The 22,562-nt window shown below is 48.3% G+C and overlaps 1 protein-coding gene across 1 annotated transcript in view; it reads left to right on the forward strand.

The window, feature by feature from the left end:
• The first annotated feature begins 13,426 nt into the window (after positions 1–13,426).
• LOC133343417 (ventral anterior homeobox 1b-like) overlaps positions 13,427–22,562 on the forward strand; it is a 39,609-nt gene continuing 30,473 nt past the window's right edge. Inside the window, exon 1 of the mRNA XM_061553000.1 lies at positions 13,427–14,261. Within this exon, the coding sequence (XP_061408984.1) occupies positions 14,024–14,261 (238 nt within the window). The 5' untranslated portion in view covers positions 13,427–14,023. The remainder of the gene's footprint in view (positions 14,262–22,562) is intronic.

Raw genomic sequence — 22,562 nt, forward strand, 5'->3', positions numbered from 1 at the left:
GCAGGAGCTCTGCTGAGACTCGTGCTCACAGGGATTTGCACTTGTGACTTCCAGGTTTATTTAGCGGTTCTGAGAGCAGATGTCTCGTCTCTGTGTCCCGTTCTGTTCAGAAGGGGTGGGGTATAGTGGAGGGGGGAGACAGTTGAGAGTGGGGGGGGGGGTAGAGAGTCAGAGACACTCAGAGAGACACGCGGTGATCCAAACAGCGACTGAGACACACCGATAAAACAAAAAGACAGTGGAGACAATCTCAGACAATAGAGAGATGGAGTGACAAATGTGCATACAAATACAAGGAGAGTGAACCTGACCAAGGAGTGAACGCGGCTGTGTTAAGGGGACGCGTGGTGGTGCAGTTCCCATCTCAGCAGCCTCCTAGTAACGGCCCTGCTCTCAGCTACACAGTCAGAGTTGCCGTTACGGTTTCCGACTTCATTCAAGTAATCACTCCGCGGTGTATCTAGAACGTAAGACAGCGGCAGGAGCCTTGTGTGATTCGTCCGTGAGCTGAGTCGCGAATGTCATGTTCACGTAAAACGGAAGTTATCTGAATTGCCTGGGCGTGAACGAACTTATCATTTGACTTCGTGCGTGCGGCAAGAGCATGAGTCAAACTGGGGCTGCGAATGATCACGAATTACTTGTGCCCACTGAACAGCTGATAATCTCGTGGGTGTTTATGTAGTCGATACTGCTGTGGGTTGCGTTGAAATAGAATGCAATCTACAAATACATTAGGTTAAAACAGTTTTTTTATGCAATTTGAATGTAAAGGTTTTGCCAGCGCGTGCTCCTCTGTTTATGAACAATTTTAATCTCTCCTATGATCCATCTTCCAATGAACCACGGATCTTACGGGTGATGAAATTGTATCAATCACTTTGCGAAATATTCGTAGCTTGCTTAGCTGTGTAAAAAAAAGCATTTTCCATTGGGATGTCCTCCATGTTGTCATTCATGCTACCATTATCAGGTGGTTCATGATGTTTCAGCTCTTCAAATGCATGCACTTGATTAAAATCATTTTGCAACTGACGATGCCGTTACCGTTGAATTACCATGTGAGTGTTGGACATCTTCAACAATTCTTCTTTGGCAATACATGCTGCCTTAGCTGTTTCAAAGCCCTTAAGATGTTCGTGTTCATTCCTGAAAGAAGACAATTGTGCTAGCAAGCTGTCGTAGTAGTTCTCTGGATCAGATGAGGATTTAAAGTAGGGAACTCTAACATAAGCCGGACGAGTCCTAATTCGCGTTTTGCCGTTATCTTGCAGTGTAATCAATTGAATATTGATCTGTGCAGTCGGTTATTGATAAGCATCAGCATTTCCGTCATCCTGATCAACTTGATCTGCCCTCTTTGTATAATGGGGCTCGAAAAGCATGGCAAACTCTATCAGGGACATGTCGTTAAAGTTGTAGTCGGGGTGCTTAAGTGGTCGCTTTTCGTAACGATGAACGATGATGGATCAAAATCCAGACACCTCGTCATCCAAGATGAATGCAAGAACGTTCTAGCGCTGCTTATGTTTGCGGCTGTTGAGAAAGACATTTTTAATTACTTTCTCCGTTTTAAGGTGGCACAATCGATGGACACATTCACAAGCAAACACTTGGCATTGATTCCGCATCGACTTGCAAATTTTAATTGCTTTTGAGATACATCTCCTTCTTCTCGGCGAATTTGATTGCTCTCATATTATAGACTTGAATTCTTTTCTGATGGCTCGTTCTGGGAGATATACTTTACAATGTAGAAAGTGGATCCACAAGGTTGGATATACATGTTGGCCTTCCAGAGCTTCAACATATTAGCATTGCATTTCAACACGTAGGATTTTGCGACAAATATCATCCATAATATAGGTTTTTTGGGTTAGATCGCGTAAATATAAATGTGTCGTTAAACCCGTGACAAACCTTACTAATTGTCTGTGTCGGGTGGTGGTGGGTTTAACGACACATTTATATTTACGCGATCTAACCCAGAAAACAATATTATGGAGCATTGTGTTTGTTGACAAATTCCTCATCTTTGCGCCGTTTCAATGTGCAAATCCTACCGCCGTTTCTGATGAATTCATCGGATGAGTGAGCTTCAATTGTAGCCGAATCAGAAGCTTTGCGTGGGAAGTTGAATCTGCAAGATGTTGAAATGTTCTTGTTGCATGTGGGAGTGTGACGATGAATTTGTAAGGTGTCCACTAACTTGCTAATTACTGGATCCTATTGCATTTGACATCTGATCAGTTCACCGATCCTATTGATGAACTGTTCGGTGTCAAAATCATGAGTATTCTCGACCCAAATGACCATGTGAAGATGGGGAGATCCTCGAATCTGGAACTCAATTCACCACCATTAGTCAATAATATTTCCACCAAAGAGCTGATCATTTGATGTGATGTAGGAAATGAATGCATTCAATCGGATCATCAAATGGTCACTGCCATCAGTTGTATAATTCTTTACGAAATGTTGCACCTCATGCATTGTTAGGTCCGTCGGATGCCTTTCTTTGTACCCATCAGCTTTCAGCAGCGTCTTGATCATGTCTATCCAGTGCAGATAATTGCAGCTCAAGGTGATGAAGTAGTGAGGTGGCCCCAAGCAGTGAATTTTAGCAATCAGGTTATTGAGGGCCCTGCTCCAATAAGCACCAGATCCGTAGAAGTTTTTCACATGTAAATCCTTTCGATTTAAAACTTTCGTGACGGCAGGGATTCATCTTCTTGGTTCTTTCGGTAAAGTCACGTAGAAGGGAAGTAATAAAATAATAAAAATAAAACATAATAAAGTAATATAATATATTTTTATTTTATTGTTTTATTTTTTATTATGTTATTACTTCCCTTCTACGTGACTTTACCGAAAGAACCAAGAAGATGTAAATCCTTCTGCCGCAAAAAAAAAAAAACATTTGACTTGACCCTGTAGAACTTGTACATGGAGTGCATATAAGAGGTAATTGTTGCGCTGAAACCTGAGGTCGCTGCTAAGTATTCGATATTAGAAATAGTCCAGTGGCATGATATCTACCAAAGTTTTCTTTCAATCCATTTTAGCCTTTTGAAAACAGGTAGAACCAGGCAAACTCTTCCATCTTTAACTCGTGTGCCTCATTAGCAATGTTAGCCATAGTTTTGCGCTTGATCTGGTTAAGGATGGCGTCACCTTGAGGAACTTCTTCCAGCACTACATCTTCTCTTGGCTGATGACCATCTATTGCAGGGGTGGGCAACGTCCGGCACGCGGGCCGTATAAGGCCCGTGAAATCATTTGGTCTGGCCCTGCCAAGGCAACCGCATGACTCGAAATTCAATAAATCTAGAAGCTTTTTTTCATAGCAACATAAATTTAATTTTGTATGGCCCGCGAATGATGTTATAAATATCCAAATGGCCCTTGGCAGAAAAACGGTTCCCCACCCCTGATCTATTGGCATCAAAACGGAAGTCTTAACAGGCAAAGTATCAATGGCTGCTCCTGTTCCGACAGCGCTTGTCTCTTCATTATGTCTGGTGTGAACTGTCTGGGCTTGAATTATGACATTTTTGGGCTGGACCTCAATGAGATTCAAAGCATACACTGAGTTAGTTGTAGCGTTTATGTTAAACTGTATTTTATATATGGTGAGACATTGCAAGAAAAATTACGTTTTAGTCCCATGTTAACTATTAAGAACAGCAAGAGTCAAACCTAAATTCCTATGAACAAATCACCCGAAATTGGAATGTGGCTGATCTGTTTGGACCTCGAAAGCCAAGCAGTTCTGAGCCTGGACAGTGGCTGTAGGAGTGCGCACCATGCACGAACAAGTTGTCATAGGGCTGCAGGGCCACGTTGTGCTTATATGCTGTTGTACTATATGTCTATGCTGCCCGCCTTTAGCACTTCGAACTGACCAGCCGGAGGTGAAATATGGTCAAACGGCCTCCACAACCAGCGCGGAGTGTGGAGGCCCTCATGCGGCAGTGGCATGACAAAAGGTCTCTATGCTCTCTACGGGCATTGTGCAGCACCCATCTCCACCAGTGGCCATTCCTCATTCCTATGACAGGGGCCATCTTTAACAACTACTGACGACTGTGCCTGTGGAACCTATTTTATGAGCCTGTAGAGATGACAATGATAGCGTGGGTATGTCAACCGTTGCTGTTTGAGTCTAGTGAAATAACATTTAGAACAAGGCGATACGTTTCGCGCGTTAAATTGTCGTTTTTGCGATCATTAGGTATTGAAGTGTATGGAAGACGGCAAGGCACAACATGGACTGCAATGCTTTAACAATGCACAAGTGTATATATCGCGGCAGCGTATTCAACGTGCACAGAATTGGCACTTTAATTTAAAATATTTGAACATTCTGCCAATTATAATAGCGATAACATTAGGACATGTAATGTAAGTTGTCTTGTGGTTGTTGTTGTTGTTTGACTTGCATCCCACTGGGATTTTTGCACACAGTGTTGGTATACGGTGTTTTTTTCTGCAATATTTTGCTGTCTTTTCTTGGATTTTCTGTTTGCACTTAGTCACATATTCACTTTAAGATGTTTTTTGTTCGTGTCTTTTTTGTTGTTGTTGCGGTTGTACCCGATTCCAGAGCCGAATGGCTCACAGGGCTACACCTAATCAATGAACTTGAATTTGAATTCAAAATCATGAGCACAGCTCTCACCTGCTCGCTCAACGTCAGCATTACAATGCTGCCCTCAGCGTGTCGCAACGGGCGCCACAAAGTAAATGATGATGCAATGTATGACGATTACAACTATGTAAGTATGTTAAGAATATCAATATTAGTAATTATTTTTAATAATGTAATTGGTGATCTCAAGCTAAGGAAGAGGGCAGCACAATGGCCGCTCCGGCGCCATGACGAGCGGCGCTGTAAGCGCGCCTTGCATTGGTCATAGGCCGCCCAACAACAGCCGCTCTGATTGGACAAAACATTTCCCCTCGTAGATGGGCGTGACCAATTGTGACTGGGGATAAAAAAGAGGGGGGGGGGGCGATCGCGGTGGAATGTATGAGTATCGATTACAATATTTTTTTTTAAAACACGAAGAGTCCCAAGATTGGCGGGACCTGGACCATCTTATTTGACAGGTACTATTCTACTTTACCGAGTGTTGACATCCCCAGCGATTAACAGAACTGCCTTTTTTGTATTTGGATTGTCAGCCAACACCGGTTACAACCCCAAGTCGAGGTACACTGATTGTTCTCTTTTGGCCCCACCCACCACCCCCAACGCGTTCCATTCATTGGCTACCACATTCAGATAAGCCCCTCCTCCCCCCCTCCCCCCTTAACTTGTATTTAAGAGCTTGTCTCTTGGAATTTTGCCTCACTTGATACAGTAAGTTTTTGCTGTGACGGTCCCACCTGATGACGGAGACTTATGTTGCCCCCGAAACGTCGTGATTTATTATATTATTTATATTATTTTTATAATTTATTTTTACCTACGTGACTTTACCGAAAAAAAAACCCTAAGAGTATGGGACCTGGACCGTTTAAAAAAATGAAATCTTGAATTGTCTCGCGTGACGAGTGTTATTCTTCGTAGATCCGAAGATATTAAGCGTCAAAGATTTGAAAGACTATAAACAGACAACTGGGCAAGTTCAATCAAATATGTAACCCCCCCCCCCACCATCTCTTTTCTTGTTGCTACACTCCTGATCCATTGTGTCCTGCGAAGTCGGACACGCCGGTTGAAGCATCGTTTAGCGAGGCCTTACTCGATAAGTGGCACTATTGATGTTATTGTGACAAACAACGAATCTTCAAACTCGTGATGATGATGCTGATGGTGATAATAATACGATCAGCCCAAGACGCACGGCTTATAGATGTATTTGGCTTTTGTGTGACCTCATCTTTGAAGTGACCTATTGATGGACGAAAGAGCACGCGGCCTCCCCAGTCTAGACGCGCGCGCACAAGTGTGTTAGCGAGCACCTATTAAGGTCAACACGGCACACGAGGGGGTGGTGAAGCCAGCACCCCGAAGGGGGGGAGGGGGTGGTCTTTGTCTCTCCAACGCTTAATTAATCACTGAACACCTCACTTAAGGCCGTGTCAACGTCGAAGAGGCCCATGCTATGTTCAGATGCCACTTGCTACTGATGTCCACGGCTTAGCAATTGAATCTGTTTTTTTATAACAACCACAGTTCGCCACGAAGTGGCGGTGATGTTACGACGGCACCTTGAGACCACGTGACGTGTGGAAGGCTCGCTACTGATAGGTCACTGGACAGAGCCAGGTGCCGTTGGATGATTGGCTGAGATGACTCGCAGATGCGCCACCAGTGCTCCCCTCCATCACACACAAAGATCCCCCGTGTAGCCTACGCAGACTGTTGGGGCAAGTGCTGTGTTAGCAAGTATATATGAAGGCCAGCACGGCACACACCAGGAGTGGGTGGCCAACTTCGCGCAAGGCCGCCTTTGTCACCCTAGTGGTGAGTTTTACACACCTAACAATATACATCTTTTACTGGTAGGAACCCACTGGTTCCACCAGCCCACAGGTGCTTATTGTGTCTGTCCGTCGTGCAGGAGAGGGACTGGGTGGGGAGGGAGAGGCTGGGTGGGGAGGGGAGGGTGGGGAGGGTAGGGAGGGGCTGGGTGGGGAGGGTGGAGAGGGCTGGGTGGGGAGGATGGGGCTGGGTGGGGGTGGGAGGGGTGGGGTTGGGTGGGGAGGGGAGAGGCTGGTCACCCCGTGGTGCCCTTATAAAACTCAAAGTTTAACCTACTCACGCCGGTTTGTGCCCACCCTCACAGTCGGGCATATTTGCGGAATACACCACGCCGCCGTTGACCCTGGCCATTGACTGAGCAACCCAACGTTCCTACCAGCTCCCTCCGCAGGAATGTGTTTTTAAAGGCTGAGTCGACATACGGGATGCTCCAGAACAGGTTCAGATAATCGTCACTGGAGTTGGCCGTGAGCGGGAATTGAATTCGGGTAGCCGGGTCCATAGAGCAGCGTGCTAACCGCTACACCACTGCTCCCTAACCACATATATACAGACACACACAGACATACACACAGACTAGCATACATTACCTATTGTTACACGCTGCTTTTAAAAGCGGCGATCATATCGGTATGTGTCAATAGCCAAAGCATTGTGGACCTTCTAATGTTAACAATGTTAGCAATTTCGAATTGCTAACACCCCGGTAACCCTAGCCTCATGCATGCAGCGGCACCCCTTTTAGATAAATGCTGTGAGTGGTCGAGGGGGAGAGGGGTGAGCGTTGGGGTCTCGGCTACAGCCAACAGTTCCTGCGATTGAGACGAAGAGATTTCGGAGGCTGTCACACAGCTTTAATAAATAATAATTTCAACTTGTAAAGAGCACAGTGTTCGCTCGCCCTCGAAGAGGTATAAAGAACGACTCAGAGCTGCGAAGAGTCACAGACAAGCAGGGAAGGCAGCCACGTGGTGATTTGGCGACGATTACCCCAAGCTTTGCAGTCCTCTCTATATATCAGAGGTCGCAAACGGGTTTTGATTCCTTACCCGTACCCGTACCCGGCCGCACCAGGGTCGCAAACGGGTACCCGTACCCGGCCGTATCCATACCCTACCCGTACCCGGCCGGGTACGGGTAGCGTATGGGTATCGGGTATCGGGTACCTGATTGCGACCTCTGGGATGAAGCCATGTTGCAGGCGCGGGTGGGTTGATTCTAGAAACTTGAATTGTGAGAAGAGACAAGACGTTGGGAAATGAGTGACAAACGGTGACTCACCAGTGACTCACGGCCTACCCGTACCCGGCCGCACCAGGGTCGCAAACGGGTACCCGTACCCCGCCGGGTATGGGTAGGGTACGGGTATCGGTTACCCGGTTGCGACCTCTGCTATATATTAATGTGTGATCGGCCAATTCACGAGTGTTCACATGTGAGACCTTGAAACTTGAGCACCCAGAGGATGGAACAGGTGGAGTCCACATTTTGCTGTACAGCATTCTCCTCGCAAGCCAGGGTATGGCACCTCCTCGCCACCCACGGGAAGGGAGTTTCACAACCTCAGTGCGATCCACTACCCCTCGCTGCTACATTACAGGCGTGTATAGTCACCACCCTCCCGGCTATCCTTCAAGTTACATTTGAATCCTTCACACACGAAAAGTCGCACTTTCCGACACGCTCCGCAATGATATTTGCTCGCCAGGTGACAGTCAAATATTTTGGAATGTTATTTTCGGTGCGGTCAAGTGTAATCCTGCTGAGACCATCAGCTCCACACACTTGAGACTCCGGTTTAAGGACGGACATCTGCAACGGAGATGCGAACTCGGGAACTCAGCGGTGTCGGCTCAGGTGCCCTGGCCTCTGAGCTACTCAGCCACCTCCGATTATCTCGCCTTTTTCACTTCATATCTTCAGCCAATTCCAACGTATTTTCTCTGTCTCCCAACGTCCTGTAAATGCTTGTATCAGGCACGTGGATTACAACACGTCCTATTGTGCACACTTTGATTCGTTCATTTACGTAACAGGCGCAAGCGATTGAAACAAATAAAAAATATTTAATGCGTTCTGCGTATTTCAAATTTATAACGATTGGAGGGACGTCGACCCTGACAATGACAAATGCACAAACGCTCAAATTTGTCCAAACAAGCACGGAGAGAGAGAGGAGAGATGCGTGCTCGGAATTCCCGCTGAGAGATGGGAAGAGGTGCGCGCGGATCAAGGGACAAACGCAAATCAGGGACGTCGTGTTTTACCGTCAAGGAATGTCGACGCAGGGGAGGCCCGGACCTGGTTAAGATATTCTCCACTGATGTTGGCCGTGAGTGGAAATCGTCATCGGAATGCCAGGTTCGCAGCGCGGAAGCGCTCGCCACACACTCCCCCCAGACAAAGATCACCTCCTCTACAGCCTTAACAGACTGTTGGGGCAAGTGCTGCTTAGCGAGCAACACCTTTGAAGGCCGGCATGGCACACGTAGAATGCGGTTGGCCAACACGGCGAGCTCTACAGGATGATGATGGCCCAATGGACGAGACGAGTGATGGATTGGCTGCCAATGGGGCGAACACAGCGGAGATGTCGAAGGGGTATGGCAGATGGGATCGGCTCGCGCGCAGGAGCGAGATGAATTGCGGCATCGCGGCACCGTGAGGGATGACGACGGCGTGGAGAAGCCTTCATCGAGCGGTGGATAGAACGCGGTGCTGCCGATTACGCTTGCTGATGCGTTGCTTAACATGCGTCAGCCACATGTTAGAATGTGTTTCTACACTGCCCTCTGCTGCCCGTAACGTAGCCCAGCAGCAGCCTTACACACCTGGTTTATCTTCGGTGGTGGCCCATCCAAATACACTCGTTGGGTCTTTCGGTAGTCACGTAGAAAGACCCAAAGAGTATGAATTCCTGCAGTCATGAAAGCTTTCCAGGCGTAAATCCGCTTAGCTTCCGAGATGTGACGATATCGGGCGAATGTTGAGTGATTGGGAGGCACCTACGTAATGTTGATCGACCAGCGTGGGAGTAAGCAAAGCCGGAGGCTGCTCATGAGACAATGAATATCGAAACCGGTGCAGAGTTTTGTTTCTATTGATCCAAATGCTGATGAGAAAGTGCACTCCTAGAAGACTGTTGAGCCGATGGGGATGCGGAAATTTTTTTGTAAAAAATGTATGTTTTTATTTGGAGAAATAATGATTGGAAGGAGGCATCGTTCTGTTTGAGTATTTATTTTTTATGAGTTCGAGGGTTTCATTTGGGGCTGAAGCGTCTCGCTCGGCTCCTATGCTGATGTCCACAGAGCACGGTGCGTGCCTTCATTTAGCGAAGGACATCCGAGTGGACGCGTGCACACGGGAACGTAAATATGGAGAAGACAACGTCAATCTGCCACTGTGGCACCCCTTTAGTTGCGGGAAGGATTTTGGTGTTTATCTTTGGAGGAACGTTTGCATAGCGTGCAATCGGCGCGGATGCGCGAGACGTTTCGGTCTCGCCTTGCGCGTGATAGCAGCGGTATGTTCAGGAGACAAATGCCCAATGTCGAGTTCTGCCAGTCACGACGAGAGGGCTTCAGGTGAGAGTTCGTGTTGTGTTGCTATTTCGTCATTGAAGGGACGCAGACTGCAGTGGTTAATAACATGCCCATTGGCTTACATTGCCCGTAGACAAACACTGCCCGTAGACTAACATTGACCAGAGGCTAGTCTTATTCTTGCGGATAGCAACAATATATTCAGGAGCTAAATGCCAATGTGGAGGTCTGCTCGCCACGACGAGAGGGCTTTAGGAGGGAGTGTAGTTCTGCTGTTCCTCCAACACTAAAGGAACAAAGACCACAGTGCTATGGGAACCTCATTTGCCAGTAAAAATATGATAATTGTTTTTTTTACCCTTCTATCTGGCAACAAAACTGACACCTTTTTACAAGGAGTCATGTTTGCATAGACCGCAATACCTGCAGTCATAATACAAACAAAAGACATAACTCTGATAATGTGCACTGTCCTGTCTTTTGTTTGTATTATGACTGCAGGTATTGCGGTCTATGCAAACATGACTCCTTGTAAAAAGGTGTCAGTTTTGTTGCCAGATAGAAGGGTAAAAAACCAATTATCAAAGACCACAGTGGTTTACTCTATTGTTGTTCATATCGATGGGAAATGGAATGGACGTTGTTGATTCGAATCCAGATGACGTCGTACAAACGATACAATTAACAACACAAATGATAATCTGCGCTGCTTTACATTTGCCTGGGCGAAAATTGGGCGACATTTTTTGCCTAATCCTGGCGAGCTGGCTGAAAAATAACTTAATAAATAAACAATATCATCAATAGATATCTCGGCTCGGAATACCATGCACGAGGTGGGTTGTAAAGTACGTTTAAGACTAAGTTATCACGACACACAACACTAGAAGTGACAGTGGATTGGGGAGACCATCTATTATCCGACAGCGGATGGACCGTGGCTAATGATGACGAGGATGAGCATGTGTATGACTTTTTATTCAACGCTCGTTAGGTGATGGTGAGTTGTGTGAGTGTTGTAAAAAACGCGAATACGCTAATAATGTTTTGGGCTATAGAGCTTAGATTCAACACAATCATAACGAGAAAAAATAAAAAATAAATTTATTGGGCCATCCAAATATGACTTGCCGGTGAGTTGAATGTGTTTACTGCAAGGGCAGTGAGCCCGGATAAAAAAGACATCGTTGAAAGCATTGTTCTTGACACTGCAACGCAGACAATCTGAGTCATCGATAAATCAAATATTTGGTGGAAACTAAATATTGAATATATTTTATGAGCAACGAGTCGAATTTAACAGCGGCATGATGTACACGTGTACGTGTGTGATGCTTGTACATGTGTGACGTTACGTCTAATGATGATGATGATTGTGATACTATTTGTGCGGAGCGGTAGTGCAGCGGTTTGCGCGTTGTGGTTCCATCCCGGCGTCCCGAGTTCAATTCCCGCTCACGGCCAACACCGGTGACGATAGAGCGATAGAGTGGGTGAAGGAGTGATAGCAAGAGAGCAATAAAGAGTGGTGGTGAGAAAGAGAGAGAGTGATAGTGAGAGCGTGAGTAAGAGTGAAAGTGTGATAGTGATAGGGTGGGTCAGTAAAGTGTGGGAGTGAAAGAGTGAGAGAGTGGGAGAAAGAGAGGGCGAGTGAGAGAGATAGCGAGATCGTGAGATAGAAGGCAAGTTGGAGAGTAAGTGAGAGCGAACGAGAGAGTTACGGAATGATAGTGAGCGAGAGTTACTTGGAAGATAGAGTGAGTGAGACAGGACGACAGTGAGTGGGGGCTAGCGTGAGAGAGAGAGAGAGACAGAGTGCGATGAGTGTGTGAGAGAGCGTGTGAGATAGAGAGTGTGTGAGAGAGTGTCAGAGAGAGTGAGAGAGAGGGGGGAGCTTTTGTGTCGAGAGGACGAACTTTGGGCTGTGTCCCGCGTTCTGACTGACAGATCGCCGGCCGGGCAGCGGGTCCGCTGGGTGTGACGCCTGTCACTCAACCTCGCCTCGACACGTGACCTTTCCCCCCCTCCCAGCTCCCCTCCGGCACCATTCATCTCTGCCCAAGAGCCACACGCGGAGGGCCTCGGGGCCCCGTAATAACCCAATTAGGTAATGGTCGTTCACTCACGAAACCCGCCCCCGCAAAGACCGCAGCACAAAGAAGAGAGCCGCGTGGCTCCCGCACCCGACGACGAGTCGGGAATGCGAGCGACTCGAGCGAGCGCGGGGCGAGTCTCGTCGAGTTTATGTCGCTCTCGCATCGTCCCCACTCACTCACTCACTCGTCGAGGCACTCTTCACTCGGTCTGCGTCTCTCTCTCTCTCGCCGGGGTTACCGGCAGAACCAGGGAGGCTCAAACTGCACGCCTCGCACTCGCACCCGCCACGCTCGCTTGAATTGGCGCATTGTCCGACCCTCTCAATGGTCTTATAGGGGGGGGATGATTGTCCGATCGGCGGAAAGAAAGGGGCGATGTTCTGACAATGGAATAACTGGCCCGCAACTCGCCCCTCCTTCCCTTGTGCGATCGCCTTAAACGCATTCATTGTTTTTTTTTGAGTGGCCAAAGTCTATAAATAATTAAATAACGGCGATTTTGCCGACGTCCCCCAATTTTTTTGTCTCGTGCGCCACTTTTGTAATGTTTATATAGGTGCCTCTTGAGAAAAAAAAAATCTGACATGAAGAAAGGGTCATTGCCCGAAACGTCGCATATTGTGCATTAGATATGCATCTTAGTGCAGTGTCATTCACGGATGTGTTGAGTTGTAGGTGGCGGCGGCGGGGGGCGGACGGTCTCGTGGTTTCCATCCACGCGCGGCCGTGGAGTTGTCGCACTCGGAGACCTTCTGGCGGTGGTCGTGGTTGTGAAAGAGACGCGCGCGCTGGCGAACTCTGCGAGTGAGTCGATCTCGCTGCGCGGTGCACGCCTCCACGTCTACCTGCCCCTGCTGCTGCCGCCGCTGCTGCTGCCCGGGCCTCTCCTCCACACACGCCGAGTCGCTGTTGGGGTGGAGGGGACGGCGGGGAGAGGTGGAATCGCGGGAAGCGGAGCTCCCTTCGCGCGCGTAAGACAAAAAAGAAGCAGAAAGCGCCTTGAAATATTCGCCTCTATTTCCGATCTATAGTTTGTCACGCGGAGCGGACGCGCGCGTCGTGGGGGGGTAGGGGGGTGGGTGGAGGTGGGGGGGGGGCAGTGTTTGGGAGAGTGGGGGGGGGTCCAGTCGGTGTGGGGACGGGTGGTGTAGTGGAGGGGGGGGGGGCTCGGGTAGGGAAGAGAGGGAGGGAGAAGGGCGGGATACTGCCTTGGCGTTAGGCGCTTGCTCTCGCAGAGTTGGCCTATTATTCAGTCAATCAAAAGGCGGATGATCATAGGAGCCGGCATCATCGCCGCTCGCACTCCTCCTGACCGCGCACAGCGGCCGCGCCGAGGCCTCATCGCTCGCCACCGTTTCCGCGCCGCGTGTGCAGCAGTAGCAGCAGCAGCAGCAGAAGCCCCTGCAGGGTTTGCCCGCCGTGCCCCCGACCGCATCGCCAGTGCTGTGCTGAGCGCGGTGTCGACCACGCTTCGTGGCCCGGCGAAGATTCCAAATCACCGCTCTCTCTCGCCGCTTTCTCTCTCTCTCTCACTGCTCGGCAGCGCCGGACCGCTCGCGCTGTGTCTGCCCTCTGTTTTCCATCACGACTAAACCCCGCTCTCAGCTCTCTCTCTCTCTCTCGCTCTTTAATTTATCCGCCTCTCTCATTCTCACTCTCTCGCTCGCTCTCTCCGCCAACTCTGCCCGCTCACGCTTGCCCGCGCGCGCTCTCTCTCTCGGTCTATTTGTCACACGCGCGCACGCACGCACAGCCCTCGTTATCTCCGTGTCTCGGGCTCTGCCTGCGATTTGGCTCACGGACCCGCGGGGAACTCGGCTCAATCTCATCGCGGCGAGCGAATCGGCGGGCCCATGCCCCGTGAGTAAGGGGCGCCTGCGCGGTGGGACATGGAAGACGAAAGCGCCAAGGGGCAGGGACAACAGCAACATCACCAGCAGCAGCAACATCAGCATCAGCAACATCATCATCATCATCAGCAGCAGGGTCGGTCGAGCACTGCAGCGAAAGCAAGGCGAGAAGAGGCGGGATCCTCACCCGACCTGCCGCCTTCTGGCCAGGACTGCGCCAAGGACGGGTCTTCGGATCCCACCGGTCCCGACTACTGCCGCAGGATCCTTGTGCGAGGTACGGGGTTGGTTGTGGTGGTTGTGGTGGTGGTGGTAGGGGGTGGGAGGGGGATAATGGGGGGGAGGGTGACTTCGCCTGGGCATCAACGCGTTCCCTCCAGCACTTTAGTCGAATCTCAAGTTCAAACTGCAGCGTCTATTCATTCTTTTCACGCACACACACACGCGTACACGCTCGCACAGCAGCTGACGTGCGCCGCTAAGTGGCGGTGACGTCGTCGCGGCGCTTGTGCCAGGCTAGGTGCACCTTGAGGCCCTCACGTGAAATGTATATGTATCGCTGCTGACAAGTCACGGGACAGACCCATGTTGACTGACTCACTGACAGGCGCACCACCTGGGCTCCCCACTGCGATACCTTGCTCTGCCTTAGCCGCCTGGCACTACAAAGACAAAGATCCCCCGTATAGCCTTGACAGATTGTTGAGGCTGTTAGCGAGCACCTATGAATGCCGGCACGGCAAACGATGAGTGGGGGGGGGGGGGATATCCAACACCACGCCCGGCTACTTTTGTCTTCCCAGTGGCGATGTTTACGCACCGCACCGGCTACTCATTTGAGGCCGAGTCCACCCAGGGGGGGGGGATAATCGTCACTGATGTTGGCCTGAGCAGGGATCGAACTTGGATGGCCATATCCGCGGCGCAGCGCTGTCACGGCAACCCACCGTACGACGAGATGAGACAAAGATCCCCCGTATAGCTCTTAATATATTATTGGGAAAAGAGCTGTTAGCGAGCACCAATTAGATCCGGCGCGGCACAAAGACACACACAGACGTATTCGTAATGCGTTATTTTACGCGTTTTAAATACATTTTAGGAAGATTTTGAAATGTCTTAAGAAGCAAAACTGTTCGAGAAGAAGCTTTCGCTTAGCTCGGGGGTTTGGGATTTCCTCTCCCGTTGTTAGAAACTTGGCAGCGGTTGTTCTGAACGCGTACACGTGTTCATTTGTTGTGATTGTTACGTGTGTATGTTTAGATGTGTAGGTGTGTTTAGATATGCTTGTTTGTGTGTAGGGGTGTATGTTTTTGTCTGTAGGTGTCTGTGTATGTGTAGTAGTGTATGTTGTGTATGTGTGTATGTTGTGTAGTATGTAAATTGTAGATGTGTTTTACGTGTATATATGTGTAGTGTAATATCTTTGTACGCTTGCGTGCATATTCACGTGTATACGCCTACGTGGATATGCGTGTGCATGTGTACGGCCTGAATATGCGTTCGCTAACAATATTTTAACCTGAAGTCTATAAATGTTAAAGCGGGGATCTCTAAATATATAAACGCATTGTCAACAGCACCCTAAGCCGTGTATTGTTGTTGTTAATTGTATTTGTGCACAACTGCAAACGCAGCAGTGTGTTCGTGATCTATTATGCATATCACCGCTGCACGTGGATATGTTGTTGTGTACATGCTACTGGATACACCCACGTGCGTATATCCGTGTATACAAGACAAATATCTCACGACCATAACAGGTTTTATTTGGGCAAGTGCTATTCGCGAGTAACCTATAAAGGTCGGCACGGCACACGAGGGGGTGGGTTGCCAAGCACCACGCCCGACCGCCTTTGTCTCCCACAGTGGCGATGTTTATGCACGGCACCGGGTTCTCAATTTATGTTGAGTCGACCTAGGGGAAGGCCTACGACCAGTTAAGATAATCGTCACTTGCTATTGCCCGTGAGCGGGAATCAAACCTGGGTCGCACGTGTTGACCCCCCACCCCTCCCTATATATACACGTGCGGTGTATATATATATACAAAGATAAAGATCCCCCGTATAGCCTTAACAGACTGTAGGGGCAAGTGCTGTTAGCGAGTACCTATGAAGGCCAGCACAGCACACGAGGGGTGGCCAACACCACGCCCAGCCGCCTTTGTCTCCCCAGTGGCGATGTTTACACATCGCACCAGCTACTCATTTGAGGCTGAGTCGACCTAGGGGAGGCCCAAGACCGGTTCAGATAATCGTCACTGGTGTTGGCCGTGAGCGGGAATCGAACCCGGATCGCCAGGTTTGTAGCGCAGCGCGCTAACCGCTACACACACACGTACATTTACGCTAACCGCTACACACACACACGTACATTTACGCTAACCGCTACACACACACACGTACATTTACGCGTGTATGGACCAGGCCAGCGCCGAATCATTGTCTCCGAGAGCTGCATGGAAGAAGCGCCATGTTGATCGGCGCTCAGCCAAGTTCGGTCACGGGGGGCGGTGTGGGAGGGAGGGAGGGGCGCGCGGTATTTATCGATTCAAATTTAAGCCTACGAAATGCAACAATTTTTTTTCATCGCGGCGTATTCCACACTCGCCTACCGACAAGACGACGCTACGGGCCGATCGACCGAACGTGACCCAATCATTGCAACGCGCAGTTGAACGCGTCCATTCACAGACGCGCACGTACGGAAGACGCACACCACTCGCCTCTCACACGTCACACGTAGATCACACAACACACGTAGATCACACACACACCACTCGCCTCTCACGCATCACACGTAGATCACACACACACCACTCGCCTCTCACGCATCACACGTAGATCACACACCACTCGCCTCATCACACGTAGATCGCCTCTCACACACCACACGTAGATCACACACCACTCGCCTCTCACATATCACACGTAGATCACACACACACCACTCGCCTTTCACACATCACACGTAGATCACACACACACCACCCGCCTCTCACGCATCACACGTAGATCACACACCACTCACCTCTCACACATCACACGTAGATCACACACCACTCGCCTCTCACACATCACACGTAGATCACACACCACTCGCCTCTCACACATCACACGTAGATCACACACCACTCGCCTCTCACACATCACACGTAGATCACACACCACTCGCCTCTCACACATCACACGTAGATCACACACCACTCGCCTCTCACACATCACACGGAGATCGCCTCTCACACATCACTCGCCTCTCACACACCACACGTAGATCACACACCACTCGCCTCTCACACATCACACGTAGATCACACACCACTCGCCTCTCACACACCACACGTAGATCACACACCACTCGCCTCTCACACATCACACGTAGATCACACACCACTCGCCTCTCACACACCACACGTAGATCACACACCACTCGCCTCTCATACACCACGCACACATACACGCCTCGCCTTGTTCAGTCATCGTGATACTTATTTTGTTCTCGTAAAATTACGTGAATATCGAGTACAGTACGGTAATATAGGATTATTATTTTTATGATTATGGCCGGGGAGTACCTTCGCCTTTGCAGTGGTAGTGCCTTACGCCGATAATCCAAGCCAGCCGAAGTTATCAGCGCTCCTCAACATATCGAGCGAGAATGATGAAGCCCTCAATGCAAGCCTCATGTCCAACCCGTACCGCCCTACTTGCATCACGTAAATAGGGTTAGTGACGGTCCTACTCGGTGGCTGGAGTCGCTGTAGTATATTTGGTGTTAATCGCCGCTGTTGTTTCGTAGCCGTGCTACCATTTTACGCCTTCGCGAGGATGAGAATAATTACTCGTCGTCGACAGCGGACGACAGCGCTTGCGACGGTGTGCGTGCGTGCGTGGCGAGGGTAGGCCAGCCCTGATTTCTCAGGGCTCTGTGCTAGAGGGTAGAATGATGATGATGATGATGTTGTTGATAAATCGCACAGCAGCAGCAGCAGCATGGTTTAAGTGCTGGACCCTCCTCCTACTCCTCCTCTCTCGAGCCGGGCCGCGTGAGTGACGCGGGCCCCGCGCGCGCGGACAAAGCCCACGCGCCCGCGTGATTGACGCCCGTGAAAGAACCCGGCAGTTGTTTGCAAATCATTAGCAGTAATTATGAACTCGATCCACTCTCCCTCCTTCTCTTCTCTCTCTCTCTCTCACACACACTCACTTTTGTTTTCTTCTTCTTTTTCGTCCAGCATTTATTTGTTTGTAGGGAAATAAGAAAAGGGGCTCCCACGCATAATTCTTTGCTGCCGTATTGTGACAGCCGAGGCCCTGCCGAGCTGTAGAACGAGGGAGCGGAGCGAGCGAGCGAGCTTTGAGCGTCCGTCTGTCGCTGCGTACAGACGAGTTGATGCGCCTGATCGTGTGAGTCGCTCGTCGCAGCATGGACGTAGCCCGCTCACTTTATTACGTTATAGCCCAAAACTACATCGGCTTAATTCGCAATTCGTTTTTCAGTTCGTTTATTTACTTTTTGTTATTAACGTAAGATATTTTTTTGGGGGGGGGGAGGGTATTTCCATTATTTTGTCATCTCTGTAGGTCCATGCGATGATTCGAAATCGAGCTTGGCTGAACGCATAGATGTCGACACACGTGCAGCACAACCACAGCGCGCCTCTTGCAAATCAAACTTTGTACGTGCACCACCGTGACCTGAAATAGATTGACATAAACTCCCGCGCTGTGCTAACTAAAGTATACCACGACGTACTCATCCGTGTCCGTAATACGTTAACGAGACAAGAGATTTGAAACATCTCGACGAAATAAAACAAAAAATATTTCCGGCAATATCTGTTAATTTCAACACCGTTTCGTTCCTTTGATACCGCGTTGGGCAGTTACCGCATAGGCGCCACTGTGCTACGAAGGCCACTTCCCGAAACGTCGCATACTAAACGAGCGTTTCCTTTCAGGGCAGGCGGTGTTTATTGACGAGTCTGTTGCCTTTTGTTTTGTTTGCTCCAAGTGCCAGTTGTAGTTACCATCACCTGCGCAGAGGATACCTAACCCGCACCGAAAGCACTCGTCTCACTCGAAGAGCGCGCGTCGCCGGCCGCGTCGATGCGCATGCTCGTCCCGAGATCGCAGCGGATTAAGCGATGGTTGGGGGATACGTGGCGATGTCGCACCAAACGTCAACTGCGTGAAACGCGCGATTAATTGTTCAGAGCTAGTTCACTCGCCACGAAGGCAAGTTCCGTTGGCTGCTTATGTTTTTTTTTCCCTTTATGCGAATCCTAACCGTTGGCAATTTTATTCGGACGTGCGAATTCGTAATGTGCGCAAACATTGCCTATGTACTGGAGGTGAACATTTGCCATGCTTCCGTGAAGATTGGAAGAGCGCGCTAGATGGCAAGATATTTTAGAAGGTTATTTTACAAACAATTTTACCACCGCACAATTACAGGTGCGTGCGCTGTCATCATGCTGCTTGAAGTGTAATTATATCGGTTTGGTGAAAATTAATTTAACGATAGTACGTGTGTATTTATTATGTTGTTGTTTTACGCGAAAAATATGTTGTATAACATCATACGCGTTCACATTTTCGGTGGGGGTGAAAATGTTTTATTATCACGCATACATACAACATAAGTAAAATATAAATGCGTGTGTATACGCGCATACCAGATCTAAAACAATAATTATAACATTGTGATATAATACTTTCATCTCCGTATCCCCATGTGTTTAAATGCTTCCGTATTTTCGAATTAAATAATATTTAACGACACAACGTACTATTTGCATTGATATTAATTTTCATATTTCACAATTGAGACTCAAATAATGAAGTATAAATTAATTTATTTCACAATTCATATTTATACTAATATACACACTAATTATCGTATCGATAATTATTTACAGACAATACTCATAACATAGGAATTGAATAGTCATGTACGCGTATATTACTACCAGCAAACATTCGCCTTTGCTGATTAAAAATAAAATATTTATGTTGATAGGTGCTTGTTTATAATAATGATGATTAAAAATAAAATATTTATGTTGATAGGTGCTTGTTTATAATAACTAGAATAATACTCAGCCCTTACCACATACGTATTTACACCGGTTGCAAGTAAGACAATAAAATATTAGCTCGTAATCGTATTATTTGGGAGTGCATCTTTACCCCGGTGCCGACAGCGGGCACATTCGTCAATCGCGATACGCGCGTCACTGTTGTTATAGGCGGTGAGATTGTTTTAATGTTATACATATATTATGCTAACTTGATTTAACAGCGAACTATATATTATATCTTTGCATTGCGAAAGTGACGTGGGTACGGTAAAGGTGCACCTGAACGTTTTATCGACAAATAATGTTTGACAAAAAATGAATATCACAATTGATGATGCCCTTAACTATTCACAGTATCGTAAAAAATCTCGGAGAGAGGATCGTCACGAATATATTTATGTCAGCTGTGATGTATTAACATCGCTGAATAGAGAGATGTCGATATATTGAATGATGAGCTGTAATTAATATCTAAATCGACGGACAGAAATGCATTGTATTTGTAGCATAGAGGCGCGTTTGTTGATATAATTCTTACACGCAGTTCTCCAAACTTTTTTACCGCTACGGGCATTTGCGAATGCACATATCTCATACGCTACATGTGTGCGCTTACGAGTATCGTATACCAAGGTATGTATTGCATCATCAGCAGCGGGTAGGGAAGGAGGCAGCAGTAGCCATGGTCAATCCACTGCTGGATGAAGGCCTCCCCAAGTATAGTCGCTGCCACCACCTATTACGATCCTTCACGATAATAATCGTGTTTGTTTGCTACCATACTCTTTGGTTTTTTCGGTAAAGTCACGTAGGTAAAAAAAGAAAATAAATTAAATCACGACGTTTCGGAGGCAACACAAGCTTCCGTCTTCAGGTGCAACCGTCACAGCAAAATTACTGTATCAAGTGAGATACAGTAATTTTATCGTAAAGATCAAAGACTATGAACCCTTGCAGTCACGAAAACTTCAAATCTAGAATATTTGCTACCAATTAATTGTCGTGCGAATTGACCTGCACGCGTGAATGTATTGTATTTGTACACGCACACAAAGGTCCCCCCTATAGCCTTAACAGGCTCTTGGGGCAAGTGCTGTTAGCGAGCACCTATGAAGGTCAACACGGCACACGAGGGGGTTGGTGGTCGGCACCACACCCGGCGGCCTTTGTCATCCTCGTGATATTGTTTACACATCTCACCAAGTAATCATGTGAGGCCGATTCGTAGTTTCAGGACCGGTTCGGATATTTATCAATGATTTTTTATGCTAGCCGTTTCGCGGGAATCGAACTCGGGTCGTGTGATTCGTTGCGCGGTGCACAAACCACTACACGTGCACACTGCACACGCACACACTAATATACGCGTGTGAATGATCACGTTTGTATTTTCACGCTTGTTTATTGATATTGCGCTGTAGAATGCTCGAGTTACACGGATTTCCGAGGGACTGTCTTTGCCAAAGCGACACCGATGGCCTTCCACATCACACGATCGCCCCGTCTTCCCATCCTAACGCACGTGCTTGTTACAGTCTATACAACACGTGCATAGCATGTGCCACAATCCGTATGCATCGTCCATGTGTACGAATGTACTTGTATGCACAAACACACACACAGAGATCCGTTTATTTATTTATTTATTCACTAACAATAATCCGGAACTTTGCCCCAGACAGCTCCGACTGAAAATGAAGCCGTCTATACAAAACGTAGGTCCTACAAATACGTACGCCTTATGTAGCGTAATATTAGCTCGCACGTGTGCGAGGAACCTATGCAATGCGGTATGTGAATGTATTTATGCATTGTCTATACGTTGTACGTGTACGAATAAAGAATCTGTAGCCCGCGCACATGTAGTATACATTACTTTTGTCAATCTACTGCTGGATGAGGTCGTGTGGGTTATTAGACCACACTTCACCCAGGTCGGTGTACGGTGTATAGTGAATGCACGCGGAGCAGACGTGGGAGCATATACGTACGGTACAACAATGTTTTTTTTTGCTGTACTACCCTGTACTCCCCAACATGTAGAGCGGCCGCAGCCTAGAGCACATTTGTGTACGTGTTAGTCCTCCACCCACGCACGACCCAGGCTCAACTGGGCTTAGCTTCCGAGAGCGGCTGCGATCGGGCCAATTTCCGGCCGATTTAGTCATAGGTAACGTGTGCGTTATCATCATCATCATCAGCCCCATGTTTAATCCACTGCTGGATGAAGGCCTCCACAAGTCGCCGGAGCTCTTCGCGAATCCTGCGATGCAACAATCCACCTGGCACCAGCGCACGGACTGACTTAATCGTTCCATCTCCCCGACGGTTGGAAGGAAGTCCTCTCGGACACGTTACGTCCGTGCGTAATATGCGTGTAATTATAAACCAACGCAATGCGTTCGTGAATAGAAGCGTGTGTGTTAGATGTGTTGTATTATAGCGTATAGACCTTGGTTCTACGGCATGCTTCGGCCCTACATGTCCACATTG

The sequence above is a fragment of the Lethenteron reissneri genome, chromosome 17, assembly GCF_015708825.2.
Source record: "Lethenteron reissneri isolate LAM-NWPU_2019-01 chromosome 17, ASM1570882v1, whole genome shotgun sequence".
NCBI classification, from domain to species: Eukaryota; Metazoa; Chordata; class Hyperoartia; order Petromyzontiformes; family Petromyzontidae; genus Lethenteron; species Lethenteron reissneri.